Genomic DNA, 19,587 nt, shown 5'->3' with positions numbered 1-19,587 from the left:
TATCAATAACAATACAACACGACAATATTGCTGAAAGCATTTCCCACAACATACTGACATTTGCAATCAAATATTCCCCAAGTTCTCATCCTTTCCGCAAATCCTGTGTTGCACATTTCTGGTGAAAGCGTAGAAAATCAATGAAATCAATCGTAAATGGGACATAGAAGGATAAAAAGATAAAGTTCCCCGGCGATAGAATCGTTCGAGGTTTAGGAACACATAACTAGCCTATACAGTGACTTCCGGGGACTGCTCGATGTGTCAAGTCAGTCTTCTTATGCTCCCAGACAATTCTGTTACCAATTTATCGATCCCAGAAGGATTGATAGGCTTGGTTGGCACTTAGGTGGGATCGAACTTCCGATCGATCCGATTGTAGCCTCACCAGTAACATCTTACCAACTGCGCTACACCGCCCTTAATGGGACATATCTACGAGTATTAAAAGGATAAAAGGATAAAGTCACTGGCGTATCAATCCACTCGGGATGCGCCAACGCGTTTTACTGGAATTCGTAATCGATGAGGTTTTGGAACGCGTGTTGGCCTATACAATGACTTGCGGGGACCAGCCGATAATCAAGTCAGTGTTTTTATCCTCCCAGACAAGTCTGGTGCCAATTTATCGACTCCGGAGAGATGAAAGGCTTGGTTTGCACCAGTGCGGTTTCGAACCCTCGATCGTGTGGCTACAACGGACCTCTAACCTACTGCGCCACACCCGCCCTCGACGAGTATTGGCTGCACATATTCGGGATCAGCATTGCTAACTACCCATAAGAGTCAAATCCCGTCCAATTCTATACCATACAAGTTGATGCTAGTGAGTCGTTCCGTTTGAGGTCCCCCACCCACTCGTTCGTCAGTGCCTCTGACGGGCTCCTACGGTCCGGGGTAAAAGGCATCACCCTTCGAATCTGAGGTGGTACGCATTTCAAGTGGTCTACCTAACTTCATTCTCTGTGGTCTACCTAACTCATACATTATTTCTACTTCCTTCTTATCTATTACTCCTTTCTTTTTGCGCAAGAATAACCATAACAGTGATTTGCAAACCAGAACGATTTAAAAGCAGCATACCACGAATCTGAGGTGGTGCGGATTTCACGTGGAGGTGATATTCGTATACGGGATCGTAGATTATGGAGAGGGGGGTGATTCCGTCCATTTATTGCTAATTGACGTGAAAAACGGCCCGGAAGATGCGGCGCATGCACACGGCTGACGCGCTCCAATCGAAGTCTTTGTAGAAAATAGTGCGCCAGAACGCCTGAAACCGTATCTTCTGGGCCGTTTTTTTTACGACAATTAGGAAGAAATGGACGGAATCACCCTTCTCTCCATAATCTACGATCCTGTATACGAATAACCCACCGGAAATCCGTACCACTCCAGATTCGTGGGGTGATGCCTTTAAAAGACTATTTTGGTTCTAAACAACTTGAAGTTAACATAAAATAAGTGAGGAGCAAATTGGAATCGTCGATTCCTTCCTGAATCGAATCAATACCTTACTTTGTCGGTGGATTGTAATGCTTTTTTGACTTATTTAACATCTATTTACTTCTTTTTAAAGATATTTCATAGGTTCAATGCTTGACTGTATGCGTGATCAAAGAATATCAAAATATCATTTTTGAGATCGTTGCATGGAATAAGTATGCCTTTAAGTTGGTCACCCAAATCCTGGTAACCGCTCTTCCACTGTAACTTTCTGTGTTAGGGAAAAGGACCTACCGTGAGGATTTCTAACGTTCTGTATCAGGAGAATAGCCCGTCAACCTATCACACAATGTGCTATAAAGGGCCTATCTTGCTGTATAAAAGTAAGGCGAAATTTGGTTTTGTTTTTTCTTGTTTCTGTTTTATGACACAGAAAGTTATGTGCGGCCTGCTGCGCGGGCTGTGCGGCCGACCGCACAGAGTGTGCGGCCGACTGCACAGAGTGCGCGCGATGTACCCCCTACCCACTACTGCCTTACCACGGCCATCCATGCACGGCCGGCTGCACAAGGTGTGCGGCCGGCTGCACAGGTTGTGCGGCCGGCCGCACAGCAGTTGTTCGGCGCTGAGGAGTTTGTGAAAGCTGTCACCACTCGATAGGTTAATAACTTAATAATCGAATAACTTATTCTTAATGCGGAACCTATTAGTGGGACATTCCTGTTGGTTTTTGAACTCATTCGGATTAATTTGTGTATAATAGTGCTTCTGTGTCACTTTTTGTTAATTTTTAGTTTCACTGTCAAAGAAAGCAAAGAACGTGTTGCAATCATTTACGTGCATATGATTTCTCCACGATTTTGGAACACAGCATTGGCTACCGAACTAGTACTACTTGAACCCAATGGACTTCATAGTGCAGCCGATCCCGGAACAAAACTATCGTCAGAACAATGCTGCAAATTGCTGAGACTTTGGAATAAAAAAAACTGGAAAAACTCTGGCAATAAAGCGCAATTGGGACAAAAGCCGCCGTGGACAACTCTAGAGAACGAAAACTAGAAGAACTCTAGAAAACGCTTTCGCAAATGTATCGAAACCGATGGAAGGAATCCCGAAAATTTGTTACGCCTTTTTTTTTGCTTTGTTGTGTTCTTATACCGTAATAGAACTACTTATAATACAATATTTTGATATTACCCACTTTTTTGCTGAAATTTTAGCACCTTTTTTCCACGCGCTCTCCACGCGCCTTTTATGAAAGTGACACATCCTCACTTTTACTACCTCCTATAGCTGAAGAGAGGTGACTTACTATGGTTATGTAGACGAGCAAAATGTGAAGATGATTGTTTGCAATGTGAAATAAACTTTAGTACAACTTTTATTTGTAACGAAAACAACCTCCAAAAATAAAATGACAACCGAGTTGGAGAAACAGGTACATTTGGGCGAGATCTAAAACAACAACTACAAATAAGAAAATTCATATTTTGGATTTTGCGGGAGACATACAGGATATCAAGTCAGTAACAACAAAATGATGACAGTGTAACTACACTCTCCTTCATCACGGGGGTGGAAATTGGCACATAGTACCAGTCGTGTCGAGAGCAGAGTATATGAAAATATTCCTGAGAGGACGCTCATTTTCAGATAAAGCCTGAAAGCAAATTTAATAAATAAACCCTTACAATCGATCCGATAAAATTGTACGAAGACTACGAATCGAATTCACAAGAAGGACAAGAATGGATTTCTTTTCGCAATCAGAGAAAAATCCTTTGTTTTATTAAGAAAAAAAGTATAAAGAAGCAAAGTTTTCGCTACTGTTGCTACTTAACGAGGAGATAAAGCGAAAGTAACTACTTCTGGAGCACCAACAGTACGTTGTCTAGAAGATTCATATGATTACTCAGATAACGTCAACGATGAAACAGAACGAGAGGACATCTCGAATAAGCGTGAATTGGACTTTGAAACGTTGCCAATTTTTCTGTATAGTATTTCATTCACTTCAACTCTACTGCACAAGAATGTCAATGTTATGGTGGGGTGAAATTCCTGTTGTTGTGTAGTTTCCTAACAGAACACTTCTTTTTGTCGAAATTTTAAGAAAATTGAAGAAGAACTACATTAAATGACAGGGTTTCTAAAGCAGTGGATGAATTTTCGACTAACTTAGATCCATTATTCTCGAAAAGTAATTCACAATTTTGTTCCATAATGAACTACGTAAACTTCTTTCTAGTTCCATAAAATCGGATTGTATTTTTCACGTAAATTGTGGTGTTAAAAACACAACTACGTTATCACCCTCGTTCTCGCAAGCGTTAGCAATGAACCCTAATGGGTTACCATAGAATTCTTTATGTAATGCAATTCTATCTTAGGATCGTAGATAAAAAGCGCGATTATGGATGAAGAAACTTACTTTGATTGCTTCTTGTCCAGCCAGACCACCTACAATCGCACAAACTGGGGACAACTGCGGCCCAAAAAAGCTGAAAATGTAATTGAAGTGCAAATCTCTCAAAAACAAGCAAAAATATCCCTTGCAGAGCAATTCATCGAAACAATATATAATGTAATATAGCAAATACCTTTGTAAGAAATTTAGAAGGTTTACGAACAAATTATTTCCCTCGTTAAATGAACTATGTTCTAAATGCTCCTACTTTTTTTTCCAAATATGTAAGATTTACTTGGTATGTCCGTAGTTTTGTTTTGACAAAATTTTGCTTGGTGAAAGCCCGATTTTTCCTTCAAAATTATCTTACGTAATTCACACACTAGACCACTCCACAGGCTGAACAAGTTCACTGGTTACAGTGATAGAAAAAAAAGGCGAACGTTTGAGCTCTCCCCTCAAATGTTTGGGTGCATAATTTACTTTTTACCTATTCGAGGTAGTTTCCTCTGTTTGAACTTAACTTACATGTACTACGCAGTAGATAAACACACATAAACTCATTAAACTTACTAATCAAAGTCCTCAGCTTGCACAGTTTGTTTTTCGATTTCATGAGTTGCATTCAGTACCTGCAAGGAGGAGCTTTAGGATAAAAAAATAAGCAGGGCAGGAAAGTATGCATCACGTACCTCTTCCGCCCATATCTCCGCGAGTACCTTCATGTTCGCATTCTCATCGGTGCCTAATTTCTCCTCTTTCTGAGCTCGGAGCATTGCTAAAATGCTCTTTTAACCTTGAAGTTAACATTATATAATTGTGAAGTTCACCTTTAAGGGGAAAGTAGCTGCATGGAATAAGCCTTCGGCTTTTGCGTATCAACTGTTTTTTAGACCAATCAACATTGAAAGCTTCTTCTATGGAAGGATACTGGAACTTCTGAAAAGAACCAGAAAGTAATAAATCTCAGTCAGGATGATGATTCCATTCCTCACTTGAACATTTCATGTAAAACTGCTTAATTTTGATTATTTTTAACTCAGAAACCTCTATAGATTGACTTGTCTTATGCAAGATGTTAAAAGAATTAAGTTGTTCGGGAATTTCTTTTATTCCCATTTACGCGGCGTTTTTCATTATCCACAGGATGACTACTACTATGGACTATTAATCGCATAAGATTTAAAACATGGCACCTCACTATTATACTAACTTATTTGTTATTATCAGTAACTATTACACAAAAGCATTCAACAACATTAACTGTGTTGCAATTCCAGCAGAAGAATTACGCTACAGTTCGACCAATTAAACATCGTACCTTCTTTTCAAAAACATTCTCAGCATCAAGATCAATCGCTTTGGGGACGCTAGAAGAACCATCACAATCTCCGTCACACATTGTATCCGGCTCTTTATCAGCAGGACTAAATTTTGCGCAATTAAACAGAAGATCATCTCAAACTGTTAACATCGAACTGAATTGAAAAACTCACCAGAGAAAGAAATGGTCGTTAAAGTCGAAGAATGAAAAACCCATCCATCCGAACACGCTACAAGCGATGAAGCTGAAATTACTACTAGAGTAGCATGTTTCTAGTACTTTAAATAAGATACTGTAAATGCTCCCAATGCTCTAAGTGAGCATAATAAATGTGATTTCTAGCTGACAAAAATGAATTCCTACGCAACAGATGTGAATTTTTGTTCTTATTAAGAAAAAACGTTGGAATTGGAAACTTCAGAGTAAACAACCGGAAATATACACTCGAAATTTCAGTGGCGACACTCCCCCCCCCTACTTGAATTCAACAAACAATGAAATTTGTCCAAACGAATGTGATCTAAAATCCGCCCATGGTTTAAAGGCACTATACCACGGAAAATGCTGACGGAAGCGGCGTGAGTACGAGGGTGGCGCGTGGTAAGGTATGGCACAAGTTTCCAACGTCGTTTTTCAGGACGGTTAGGGGGAATCGAATTTCTTTTGGATCACTACATTAGAGCCGTATCCTTTAGTGTAGGGATCCAAAGGAAACATTTTTTTTTAAAAACGTGCGTAGAAATTTACATGGTCTAAAGAAGATTGGCATTAAGGCGAGACTTTCGTGAACATCTCCCGATTCTTTCCACTTGTAGGTACGTTTCTAGATGTAGTTTTTAAGAATAGTTCTGAAGACGTCAGGAATCCCTCACAAATCCAGGATTGCCGTACAAAGTAGATTTGTCATTCGCACGGGTGTAAACATCTCCCTTGATGGGGAATTCCATCACTAATCTACTCTGCGCGATTCCGTTTCGTCAATTCCATGGATGTAATCAATTGCCTCACTGGACAAAAGAAGCCTTTTGATTCCTTCGTCCTCACGGGGTATATCGCGCCTTGCGATTTAGAACAGATTCAAGCACATCGCGACTGTGCTTGACTCTGACTCACATTTAGTGATGAGCTATAAGTATTACTGTTAAACTAAGGAAAATTATCTTCTTAGGATTACGCCTACGAAGGATGTGCACAATTACAAGAGAAAATGGGAAGAAACTCAACTCCCACAAAATTAAATCTTGGAGGTGAAAAATAAGTGATAAGGCTAACGAAAAAATGTGCCTCACCACGACTTAAACGTATGAAGAGGTACAAAATAAAGAAAAAAATAAAAAAAAGCTAAAAAAATGAAAGTAAAAAAGGATATAAAACGGCAAGTTCCGCGTCCAAGCACAACCGGTACCGTTTTCACGTGCTTCTTACGAATAAACATCGTTTTTCAAAACGGTTAGGGTTGAACTGAGCGGGACCACCCTCGTACTCGTAATCTTCGCTCCGAATTCTATATTTGTTCAGAGAAACCCCAACTTCGTCAGTTTTGAGATACATTGCCTTTATAGTGCATGGTGGTGAACTCGTACGATTTTTTAAAGAAATAGATGATTCGTACAAAACTATCCTACATCACATTATAAGGAAACGCATACGAGAAAAATAAAATTCCTAAGTAGATTTCCGTCCGCCCTTGTTCTTTCAGCTGACACCACCTTCACACTTGTCCTTATACCATACATCAAGTAGTAAGTATCAATGAGAAAGTATACAGAGAAAGCAAAAGAACATGAACTGCATCACGAACCCAATTTTGAGTTGACGACATCTCTCGTTCCAAAGTACGACATCAGAATATTTCTGGTCACACAAAACGACGAGAGTAAACTTGGACACAAAGTCTATGCTCATGTTAGCAACAGCTGTTTCACACACCTGAAAAAAAATCACAGTTCACTCAAATATTCTGGTAGTAAATTACTGCACATGTTATCTTGTAAAGTGCTCCAAATGTTTTGTACAGATGAAAGATCTTCTGCTTACCTCTAGTTTCACCAATGGATTCAGCGCTTGTGCCTTCGACGAAGAAGCTCTTGCGCGCTGAATGGGACAACAATTATTTGAATATTCATCTTACCGCATACCGCCGGTCTATTCGGAGTAAAAACAAGGACTTACATTTTGCCCGACAGAGTCATTGTCGAGCAAGAAATTCGCGTCGAGGTCTTCTTTTGTAACCGCTTTCTCGTCCGTGAGTGTTAGAGAACGGATGCCACAAAGCAAAAGATTTTTAGATGTTTCAGCACCTAGTCCGGATAGACCACAGATTAGAACATTGGCAGCACGCAACCTATGGAAAATGTTTAAAGGACGAATATTAAGGAGCATTTCATTTCTCTTCGTTCTTGTTGAAGTATCCACTTGTAGCACTCAAACATCTCACTTATTCTGTGCTTCCATGCCCCAAAGGCGAATTTGCCGATCATAGACTTCTGCTTCTGCTGTGCTAAGTTCTCCATTGAAATCGCTGGTTGCTGGACAGGCTGAAGGCATCTCAGAATTTACTCCAAGTGACATTGGTGCCATCAACTTCTGAAGGAAAAAAAGGACTAAAAATTAATGAACGAGGATGGAACACACATATAAGCGCAACAGAAATAAAAAAGACACCTTTTAGAGCTTAGAGAAAATAAAAAAGGAGATTTATTTCAAATGGAAGCATATTGGGACGCATTATTCGTGAAAGGCATTTTAACGGACAATAAACAAAGTGCAACAGATTACATGAAAGTGAAAACTTTACATTTTAGGTTTACTGCCACAAGCTAAAGGAAGATTCATGTGGATAGAACGAACAGGTTATAGCTGCGTAAGTTTTGCAAGTACGTGAGAAGATATTAGTAATTAAAACCTATCCAAAGGAATTATTTTCTGATATCGACATTCGTAGGTCAAAAAGAAGCTACTGTTTCAAGAAAGAAAAGCATTGATGAACCCACGTTCGATACATGTCTTTGAAATAGCTTTTCTCAATCTTGTATTCAAGCATTACGTGAAATATATTCGAACTGAAGAAATAAACTGAATAGAAGATTAAGAGAAACTCGAGATTTCTATATCGAAAACAGAACATTTAGAAGGGAAGAAGATGCGAGCTTTTTGAAAAGAAACTACGGAATAACATCGCGTCCTTTGCTCTGAAATAAAAGTGAGAAGATACTAAACAAATGAAACAGAGATGGACGAGGACGAATTTGAGCCTTTCAAAGTCTTAATTTTTAAGGAAACATGAAAAGAGAACAGATTATTGGAAACGCCTTGAACTAAACTTTGCGCAAGGGTAACACTGCCACTTGGGGGGGGGGAGGGGGGGAGAGGGGAACAGTGCTCTAGACGAACTGTATTAGGCGTAAATCCGTACACGGAGCACAAAAATCGTTCTCAAGTGACAAATGACTTTTCCACTTAAGCAGGTGATAGTTCATTAATCGATAGTTCATCACTGGAAGTGAATAGCTGAGTCAATAGGGCCCTAAACCCTAGGTATTATTCTTAGATGATCACAACACGGCTAAAGCCATAGAGAAAAAATGAATATAGGGCTGGAACTACTAATGTTTAAAAGAAAATGACCTAAGACACTGCTTTTTCGAAATCCATATCTGAATACCAAGATTTATCTTTGTGCTCCAGGGATAATTTTTTGCGCTCCAAGCGCAGTTCGATTCGAGCACTGTTTAATGGCTCCGACTGGTATGTCGGAACGCGCCACGCGTGTGTATCCGCCGCATTCACTTGCAAACTGTTGAAGAGTAACCGTAATGTGTGCAAGGAAGTGCGTTCTGACGTGCCTTGTAGGAAGAGACGCCGTTCCCATGTCGTTCTTCAGAACGACCAGGGAAAATTGAGCGGGGTTAAGCTCATATTCATTATCTACACCCCGAACTCCATACTTTCCATGAGGTTTCCACACTACATCAATTTCGTGGGCACGTTACCTTTAAGCTGTTCACATCTTTTAAAGAGAGAACGACTCATGGATGATTAGATGTATATATACAGAATAAACAGTCCATGAAAAGCTACACATAGAAACAGTCCATTTGTTAAACTTTATGATTAAACCTTATATTTTTACGAATTCTTCTCATATCTATTTAGACAAATACTCTTCTTTATATACAATTTAGCTAAGAATCTACATTTCTAACTACATCAGCGAAAAGAAATCAGCTCGTGTTCGACAACTGAGAAATTCAAAAAGAAAGAAAGCGAATGCCTGTACAATGTTGCAGTTCCTATACCCGGAAGAAATTATTAACATAAACTGGTGAACAGCCATGAGAAATTGTTGGTAGCAACAAATCAAAGAACATTATCCATAACGAAGATAGGATATTAAGTTCACTGGAGAACAAGGAAAAGCACAAGGCCATCTATATGAGAGAGTATGCAATTGTGTACATGAGTGATAATGGAAGTATTGGGTAAGAAACCAAATACGGTAGCATCACTAATGGAAGGAAACCGGGTATCTCTACCGCAACAACTTGGTAGGAAACACAGCTGGAAAGGCTACATGAGCGCAGTGCGCCCTGAAAATGACGTGGCTCACCAGCTAGCGACAAACGAAATGTGTCATTCAGTGGAGCATACAAAGAGACGACTACCAACAACATAACAAATCCTAGCTTAGCGCTTGAGCACTCGGGACGTTTCCCCATCCTACCAACGGAACTCCATCACGAATTCCTGTAGGAGAGCTTACGGTGTTTGGCGAATTGGCATCCCGTTTCACAAGAGTTGTTGGAGCCTTAAAAAAGAATAAGAGATAATAATTAAAATCGAGAAGATACAGTCTTGAAGTTGAGTGAGTATACAAAATGATATCTTACTTTGCCCGGTCGGGCCCAAGTGCATATGAAACCTTCTTGGCAAGCTGTAACAAGGCAGTCCTTTCGAAATTCAAGCACCGTCAGACGTTCGTGTGATATCTTTTTGCATATTAATGGCTCTAAAGTAGAAAACCATCATAAGAAATAAGTTTTATTATGCATAAACAGCTGCTTCCTTGCAAATAGCAAAGCATGTGTCTAAAATTACTTAGTTCTTTTTCCGAATGTTGAGTCAAAGTTTCCTAACTATAGTTTATTTCTGATTTTCAGTCATCTGAAATTAACTTGTGTATCTTAATACAATGTTACAGCATGGAACACCCTAGAGCCAAACGAGCTTGTCATCTCTAAGGGATCGAGAAATTAGTATCAAATTTGTTTGGGAGAATAAAACACTTAACCGATACAATCGACTGGACGCGCGTCCATAAACTTCAATTGATTTAAATTAAAGACGAACGTAGGCGCATTCAAAAAGGACTAATCAGCGCCGCACACTTCTTCCTCCAGCGCTTTGATATAAACTTGTGTATCCCAACACATGATAGATATCATGTGTCAAGATCTAGTTAGTAGTTTTCAACTTTAACGGAGTCCCCCTTACGGAGTTGGCCAAGTTCTTTTTCATCTAGAAGGATATCGTGATGCAAGGGGTCAGTGTCGGTTGCAAATGAGCACTCAATGCTTTGCAGAAAGTTGACGCGCCGTGATCCATTGATCACAGCATTTCATCACAATAAGCGGGGTCCATTTGAAATTCGAAATAAGCACATCAAATAGATGCTCAAAGAATTAAAGAAAGAAAGAAAGAATTCATCGCTTAAAGATACCTGAAGAGTTGAGCAAAGAAGCGCATGTTTTATCCGAAAAAAATCATTTACTGCTTCACTAAACTGTAGCAATAGAATAGAAAAACATTGGCAATACACGTAAAATAGGATACGCAGAAATGTCACCCAAGCTCTCGTTTGACAATCATGAATTCAGCTGACAAAGTCTTCGGTTAAACTTCAATTTAACGTATATGTGGTTCAACTCCACCAATAGCTCCTCAAATTTTTACTTTCAAATAAAGAATTCTTCTTACTTTCGTGGAATAAACTTTGGTGCTCATGTCAATGTCAAGCGTACATTTACATTTTCCCAACAGATCAAGAGCTGTTGGTAAGAGCGTTCCTCGAGATTCTCCACTAATGACCATACTTTTAGGTGAATCTCTCCTTACTTCAGTTTATATTCTTTTATAATCCACAATAATATTTTAGCAACAACACACCAATAACTGGTACATCCTCCATTCGCGGGCAAACTCGCGTTCCGAGTAGCCTTGCTTCGTCCAGAGCGGCCGAAGCTGCAGAGGTAGGTGATTCCAGTCGACGACTATAACTTTGATCAACTCTGAGGAATACAATATAGAGTAGGAAAAAGTCCACATACCGATCACTGTTGGATCCACCCAGTCGTCCTAGTGTAAAACCTCGTCGATGGAATCCTCGCTTTTTCTTCGGCTTCCCACTGTCTACGGACTGAGCAGGTGATGCTTCTCGAAGTGGATCCAAACGGTTGGACGATGTCTAAACGATGGAAGTGGAAAGAATTGAGGACCCTTTGTGTCTTCTATAGAGAAAACATATTTTTTCCTGAAGACGAACTCACTACTACTGAAATTTAATGTTGAAATAAACAATGAAGGTGTGCATTGGGTTGAGGAATATCTCATTTTCGTATTATTTTTTCAGACTTAAAAATGGACGTGGAAATGGAAAGCACTGAAAAGTACTACATATCACTCGATAGAAAATTTCGCTCTCTATAAGACTATTGGATTTTGATATTTTGATTTTTTTAAAGTTTTATTGACTTATATTCTTTGCTCTTTTTCAGAAAGGATTGAAATGGAGTACCAAATGGAAAAAAGGGAACACTTTGGTACACACACTACTTTTTGCACATAGTTGAAGTGTCATAACTGGCGAAGCTGTCGGTGAGATTTGTGCTATGTATGGATGGCATCGAGAATGACCCAGGAAAACACAAAAACCAAAGGAAAAAAAAAACAAAAAACACGTCGAAAACAGTACCAGTTATGAGAAAACGTAATGAGCTAGCGTAACCTACACTTCCTTATCTGCAGGCCATAGTTCCATTGTTTTTTTTTAGGAGGGGGACAGCAATAGCTTCAGATGTGACAACCTCTTCATTTCGGAGGACTTCACACCTCCCCCCCCCCCATTTACGCACGCACGAGACGCTACGTATTTATATATGAGCCGGATTCACAACACAATTGAGCACAGCAAAAAAAATGCGTAAACGAAAATTAGGAAAAATTATGTATGTCAGTGGAGTATAACATAATGCAACTTGCAATGATGAACGACTTAATAACCGAGCAGCACCTGTACTTCCAGTCCCAACATGGGCGCGATAATTGTTGAATTACGATGTCGTTGCACATTTGCGGGCTAAATTTTTCAAAGGAAAGACGTACTCAAATCACAATGAATAATAATTGATAAGAACTTCTGAAGACAACATGACTACCTTCAGCATATCTTCCGTGATATCCCACAAACAAAGTTGCGTATCGTGTCCAACACTACCGATACGGTAACATACACCACCATTAGCCTGAATTACAACATGATTGAGAAACAGTACGATACTTTACCCAAGAGTAAGAATAAGAATAGTAGAATAGAATAAGAGTAAGAATAGCAGAATAGTGGAACAAAACTGACGTGACCAGCTCCGTTGATAGTCCCAAAAGAGGCGAAGGAACATCTCGAAAACGAAGAGGTTTGCAAAGGAGCTCTTCTCATGTTAGCTTAAAAGCCAAAGTAAACCCTTACAGTGCATTAAAACGCAGTAACACATAGCGATACACCAGCTACCTCTTATAATCGGAGTGGGAGCATTGCTTTCTTGTCCGTTCTGCAGAACACCTCCGGTGCGTGAAGACTTTTCATCATCAGAACCTATATCCAAGGTACCAAGGCCGTTTATTTCATGTTCGCCATCGACAGTACACATAAATGGATCGAACTGCACCTAGAAACTACACATACGTGTGTTAAAAGCACATAAATCTCAGCCCAACCATCGCAAAAGGGAGATTTTTCCAATCATCACGAAAAAGAAAAGATGAGAAGCGCAAATATTCCCAAGCAAATATTTTAAAACGTTTTCTTGTTAGGATGGAAATCAATACACCAGCGGATAACTGCTATCGAAATGCTAAAAACAACCTTTTTTGATACCACGAAATTTTCAATAACAAGTACAGTAGCTGCAGTTCTTTTCTTCAAAAAAGTCATGGGCACGACAGTCAGTCATGGACAAACATATGATCGGAAGCAAACGTAGGATAGTGAACGAAACAATTATGTCAAACTAATAATACCTGTGAAATCCAACTTTTGTGACCTTGGCCGCGACAGACCACTCGTTTCTCCAGTATATTGTAAACTGTAAGTAAATCATCTTCGCCACCGGTCACAATCAGCTTTGCATCCGGACTCCACGCAAGCGTTAACAGTCCACCTTCAATATAGAATAATATTAATCTTTGAAATAGATAAAAGTTAGCTAGTAAATAAATGCAACAACGCTATTCATACCAAAATAGGACTTCATGTATGAGAGCAATTCCATCTGATGGTAGTTGAAAATCCGCAGATATCCATCCTTGAAAACAGTAGCTTTATCATAGGATAAATTTAACTTTATGAATACTTACATGTCCAACAGTAGCCAACATCTTTGCATCCTGACCAGAAAAAGCAAACTGATTGATGCCTCCCTCTCCAACTTGCCACCGATAAACTGGATTTCTCGTGGTTTTGGCTTTGCAGGTGTAAACTGCATATTTGTCTCCCTATGTGGCAAAAATTTTATTTACAAAAGCGAGAAACAGAAATGACACCCTAAAACACCTGTTTAAATGTTTGGTAGACAGGTGGCGCTAGAGGACACTGCAACTCCTCGTTATACAAGTACATATATCCACTGGAATATGAGACTAGAAAATGCTGTCGCTGACCTACAATACCTGCCATTTTTCACGAACTCAAAACACGAAAGAAATTGGAATGATACAAAAGAATAACGGAAAATCTTCAAAAAAAAAAAGAAAGAAAAAGAACAGTTGCAAAATCAGACACACCTGGGACCCAACGCAAGCAAGTGACACCGGTTTTGTCAATGAATCGTTCTTCATTGTACAGACGACTAGCCTGGTACTCCTTGTGAAACGGATCAATTAGTTGAACTTGCCCAGCAGAAAATCCGATGATTAAACTAAATAATAAAATTCAAATGAAGTAAGGGTTCAAAATGTTATTGAAGTCAGCACGACGTGAACAAGAAGAAATAAACAATTAATAACAAAATAAAAAAAACCTGCAGCTTGTAGTAGTTGCCGTTTCCTGATTGAAATGATGACAAGTTGGATAAGTACCTTTGTAAACACGTTTGTCGATCGGTTTACTCAGATCCGCAGCTGTGTGAATACCTCTTGAAAAAAATACGAAATATATAGTAGATACAGTATAGGAAATAACGGAAAAGGGAATATTAGGAGAAAAAGGAAGAATACTTTGCAGAAGAAAATTTCCTCACTTGTACAAGTAGACGTAGAGCTCTCTGCCAACGTTAAAACAAATTCGATCAGCCGTAGCCATTTCTTCGCGATAATTCTCATCCGAGTCTAAGAACTCCTGACCCTTAACAAAAATGAAAACACGAGGTTGTATATTTTTCAAAATATACGCAAACTTCTCTGGGAGACGGCGTTTTATTGCCTGTATTCAACGAGAGAAAAGAAACTCTAACAGGGGCACCAGCAACATTCGCAGTTCCAGGTTGCATCTGAATGACTACGGGTGATTTAAAAAAAAAGAAGACCACTAATACAAAAAACAACCTGATTCATAGGAACCCTATTTGGGCGGGAGTATTCAGCCATTGTCATTAACTTATAAGTCCCTTCCCTTGTCGTAAAGTGGGTTTTGAGTTCCTCTTTTGGCTGATTCAAAGCGTGATTTAGAAAAGCCCCTAAAACAAATATGAAAAGATTAACTTCGCAAACTTCATGCTTACAGTTGCAACACTCATACTAATACTTGACCTGTAGCGATATTTTGAAGTAAGCTATGAGGAAAATTAGGTTACATCTTTATTCATTCAGAAAAACGGCGTTCAAGAATGGTTACAATCCCATTTACCCAGAAACAGAGGGATTTGAGGACCGACAGAAGTGCGTAGATATGTGGAAACATTTAAAGATCATCCCTAACCACATAAGCAAAAAACTCGCGCAGAAAACTCAGAGTTAACTTTGAATTAGGTGGTTTCTTAATGTTATACGAACCTGCTATCCAAAAAGAATATCAGCTAACGAGTGTCATGCCAGTGAAAACGGAGGCATTTTCACTGCAAATTTTAGAGTTCATAAGCTTCCGAAAAATAGATATTAGTAGGAAAATCTAAAAAAACACTGATTTCCTACGGTAGAGGGTGATATCGCAGCTAGAAATCCGATCATCGGGTCAGCAATGTCTTCCTGTAGTGTTTCTAATATCGCGTGAAACCCAGTCGCTGATGGCTCTGGTCCAACGGTTGTCGTTGAAATGCATCACGCGTCCGGCTCAATTTATTCGAAGAAAAACTTGATTTTTGATGCTCTTTGTGTCCCACGCGAAAGGAGAAACCACCACGCAATATTCGCACGCAATCGGAACAAAGTATCAGGAGCGCCCGCTCGAGCAAATCGACGAACAACGGCAGTCAATGTTGTCAAAGTGATCGTAGCCAGGAAGAAATTTTCAAACACTTAACTTTATTTAGTATCTTCAAATCTTTTCAACAATTGCATGTATCGTTTACCAAACATCATAGATTAGATGAGGGTGACAAACAAATTTTCAGAATAAAAGCTACTGCAAATGATTTAGTCCTCGTGTAGCGAAAGTTTATTGTTCAGGGGAAGTATTATAATAAAAATGACGACAAAAATATATAACAAAAAATGTAGTGAATCATAATCCTCAGTAAACGTTTTGATTTTTGATGCAACATCTGTAAGTTCATTAAAAGGAAATTTGCATTTGAAAAAAAAAATCTGTTTTTTGGACACATCCTTTCTCTAGAAGCTAAACAGGAAACAAATGGGATTTTAGAGAAAATTCTAGTTTATGTGCAGACTTCCTCCAATAGTGCCTTTCCAAATTCCCCTTAGAGGAAGTAATAATTGTTTCCCATGAAGCAAAAGGATTCAGTTTAATATCAGTCTAGAACTACTCAGCCACCATCAAACAATCAAATCTCGTGTAATGACCTCAAAAAACGACGAAAACGAAATCCTTAATTCAAAACCTTATTAGCAGAAATTCTTTTTGTTGTATGTATAAGTATACAGAGTGGTGCAGAGACTTCCATTTGGCTAATTTTTCCAAGGACAATGTTTCCAACAGTAAAGGTAACTTGGTCATCGGCACTGTGCTGTCAGTAATCTACTTATACATGCCTTGAGTTACAGTTCTGCGACATCTGATAATGAACTGGCGTTCTCCGTCACAGTATAGTATGAGGACAATCACTGTGCTTTGGTCAACCAAGGTCTGCCTCAAGTTCAGTTTTTAAAGTTTTTTTCAAAGAGAAGTTCGAAAAGTGAGTATTATATACACTAACCACACAGACAATGACGCAGAAAAATAATTCAGGGCTGTAGAGGAAAAAATAACGAAGGTGCTTTAGGAAATGCCGCGCGTAGCGGGTGATAGGGAGATATGTCTGTAAACAATGGGATATCTGCGCAGCAAGGATAGGACGTCAATCCGAAAAAGTTGTATATAGAGAGGAAAAAAAGATTTCACATCAAAACAATCTTCCAAGCTGCTGTTTTCTTCTATAAACCGCTTAAATTTCCTACTCAAGCGTTGAGCTAAATTTTCTCTGCCTTATCCGTAGGGCAAAACGAAAGACCTCACAGGAAGTCGAACTATGAAGAAAATTAACCTTCTGAGAGACCAGCGGTCGATTGCAGTCCACTAGTGCTCGCAAGCGATGATGATGGCCCCAGTAAGTGATTGTGCATCATCATAACTAAAAAAAAAGAAAAAAAGGTGATGAAAAAAGAGAATTAAAAAGGTCTTCTTAGTATCCACGTCAGTGCTACTACCAGAATGCATGAATACAAAATGTCACAGGAATTTTCTCTAGTTTTAATCTCCATAACCTAAAAATCAGCTTTGAAAGTTACTTTGAAGAAGGATGAATAGAAAACAATGTACCAAACACATCAAAATCATAACTGAATGGTGTAAAAACGCTAAGAACTAGTCCCTTTTATAAATCAATGAAAAGATGACATAGAAAAAACAAATAAACTCACTCAACGACTTTTGTTTGCCTCGCCGTCATTCCGCATCTCAGAAAAGTTCCATCACACGAATACAGAGGTTACTTATCGTAGAGAAACCGAACAGTAGTACCCGTTTACAGAAAGACGCCACGGTGCCGACCTGCGTCAGCAGCGTCGCGGTTTGATGCGCGGCACTCCAGAACATATTGCATTGGGTCACGTCAAATTGACAAATTGAACATGTCGTTAATGTGTCCATGAAATGTCTGCGTTAATTCCGACTCGATCAAGGTACGCTCTGAAAGTAGGTCAATTGACTATAAACGTTGCATTTTGAGCCTTCTTGATATTCGTCGTTTATCTCATTTTTCCGCGCGGATATTTTCGTAGATATTTCGTATATAACACGAATATTTTCCTATATAATATCAGGTGACGTAGGAAGTTCTGAGCGTTTTTTTTTGTTTTATTTTGACGATGAAATTAAAGTAGATAGGACTAACTAAGTCGGATCAAACATGGGAAAAATGAAGTTGGGACACTCATTGGCGCCTTTATTTCTGGACGCTCTATCTTACTTTTTTCTCTAAGTAGCTTTAGTTTACATGTCATAGTTCCCCTAAGACCAATAGTTAGGTCTTAGGGCCGCGATTGATTTAGTTATTTAGTTCCAGAAATAAGGGAGCCACTGAGTGCCTTCCATACCTACATTTTAACCCAAATATGTTTTGTTCCATAACTTTTGTTTATTATGATGAAAATTTCATAATTCCGCAATTGAAGAAATCCTCGTCCTTATCAGGGAAAAAGAAAACTTGACCACCTAATTTCCATTGAGGCTCTCTTGAGACCTGTTTTGTAGCATCAAGAAATTTTTGCAAATGCTTGAAAAGGTGGCAGTCGCTTGGTGCCAGGTCTAGACTATACGGTGGGTGCGGTGGAACCACCCATCCAAGCTCTCGGAGTTTCTGACCCATCGTTAAAATGTGTGCAGCCTGGCGTTATCTTGATGGAACACAACACCTTTCCTATTGGCGAATTCTGGCTGCTTCTGATCGATCTCCTGCTTCAGTCTGGTCGGCTGTTGACAGTAGTGGTTCGAATTGAGAGTTTGTCCCCGATGGGAGAAGCTGATAGTCGCTGATTCCCTTTCAATCCCATCAAACACAGCAGAACCTTCCTCGCCGTTGATCCGGATCTGGTGATCGTTTGGGCCGGCTTACTGCGATTGAACCACGATCTTTTTCATTTTTTTTCTCTCGCATTGTCACCTTGAAAATTGCCATACAGTATGACCCGACGTGATATGATGTTTACACAGTCAGATTTGCCTCACTAAAGACATCGCTCAGAACTGTTTACTCTGCCTAATATTTTCCTCCACGCTAGCTCCTTTTCTTCATGGACTAGTTTTGACCTCTTTTTCGTAGTTGTTTTTCCATAATAGTTTAGAGAAACTCTCTGATCTACTTGTATCCCAATCCATTGCTTCCTTTAATGCGGCAGTCACCAAAACAAGGGCAGAAAACTGGTTTCTTGTTGTAATTAAGTAGTTCCTATCATAGCTGCACTGCTTGACAACCTCTTTGCGAAGGACGATTTTCTGTTTGTGTATGGCTATACTCATCAACAAACTTTTTATGATCCTATGAAATGTTCTGGAACGTTGTGGAATGCTGATAGTGAAATGAAATGAATCGAGAAAAAAGTTTGGACGGATGCAGAAATCTACACTGGTCACAGTCACAAGTGCTTTTGTGTGTTGTCGGGTCAAAACGGCATGAAACCCGGAGAGACCTTTGTAACATCACATATTACTTCATTTTCAATGGTCTCACCTCGATCTCATTGGCTGCTAACTCCTCTACGCCGTTTCCACTGCTTATGCACCGAGCTACATGTCGTTTTCATCCGACTGTGCCAGTTGAAGCATACATAGGAAAAACAGAAGGATAGAATCATTTTTATTAATAACAGAACAAGTACAAGATGACTCGGGCATTGTTGAGCGAACGCACACATGTATATACATAATTAATAACAATAGAGAAAACAAAATACAAAAATCAAACAAGGAGATCACATACTTGCTTCTGTGAAACTACAGAGATAACACAGTCAAAAGCACAAAGTCTCAACGAGTTGAACAATATAA

The 19,587-nt window shown here is 39.3% G+C and overlaps 1 protein-coding gene across 4 annotated transcripts; it reads right to left on the bottom strand.

Annotated features, from left to right (window-relative positions):
* Positions 1–3,016: 3,016 nt before the first annotated feature.
* RB195_012930 (uncharacterized protein) lies at positions 3,017–17,644 on the bottom strand (the record flags this gene model as incomplete). Of its 4 annotated transcripts, none has more annotated exons than XM_064202533.1 (31): positions 3,017–3,109; positions 3,881–3,950; positions 4,430–4,488; positions 4,549–4,634; positions 4,687–4,795; positions 5,178–5,283; positions 5,353–5,424; positions 6,982–7,109; positions 7,218–7,274; positions 7,353–7,524; positions 7,618–7,766; positions 9,904–9,987; positions 10,070–10,188; positions 11,346–11,449; positions 11,507–11,643; positions 12,469–12,534; positions 12,614–12,700; positions 12,811–12,896; positions 12,964–13,120; positions 13,473–13,612; positions 13,690–13,756; positions 13,809–13,946; positions 14,005–14,111; positions 14,235–14,368; positions 14,471–14,584; positions 14,690–14,793; positions 14,846–14,938; positions 14,994–15,124; positions 17,087–17,173; positions 17,463–17,480; positions 17,593–17,644. In XM_064202533.1, 31 exons carry the CDS (start codon positions 17,642–17,644, stop codon positions 3,017–3,019), a joined length of 3,126 nt encoding a protein of 1,041 aa, XP_064058412.1. The 4 variants fall into 4 exon arrangements, with proteins under 4 accessions (XP_064058412.1, XP_064058413.1, XP_013304564.2 ...); XM_064202532.1 differs by having other exon boundaries at positions 14,690–14,787; XM_064202531.1 differs by lacking the exons at positions 3,017–3,109; positions 3,881–3,950; positions 4,430–4,488; ... (8 more) ...; positions 17,463–17,480; positions 17,593–17,644 and having other exon boundaries at positions 9,862–9,987; positions 17,087–17,171.
* Between the last annotated feature and the right edge of the window lie 1,943 nt (positions 17,645–19,587).

This window comes from Necator americanus, chromosome V (assembly GCF_031761385.1).
Source record: "Necator americanus strain Aroian chromosome V, whole genome shotgun sequence".
In the NCBI taxonomy this organism is placed as follows: Eukaryota; Metazoa; Nematoda; class Chromadorea; order Rhabditida; family Ancylostomatidae; genus Necator; species Necator americanus.
Note: the sequence above shows the minus strand (reverse complement) of the source record. Positions and strands in the feature narration are given on the sequence as shown.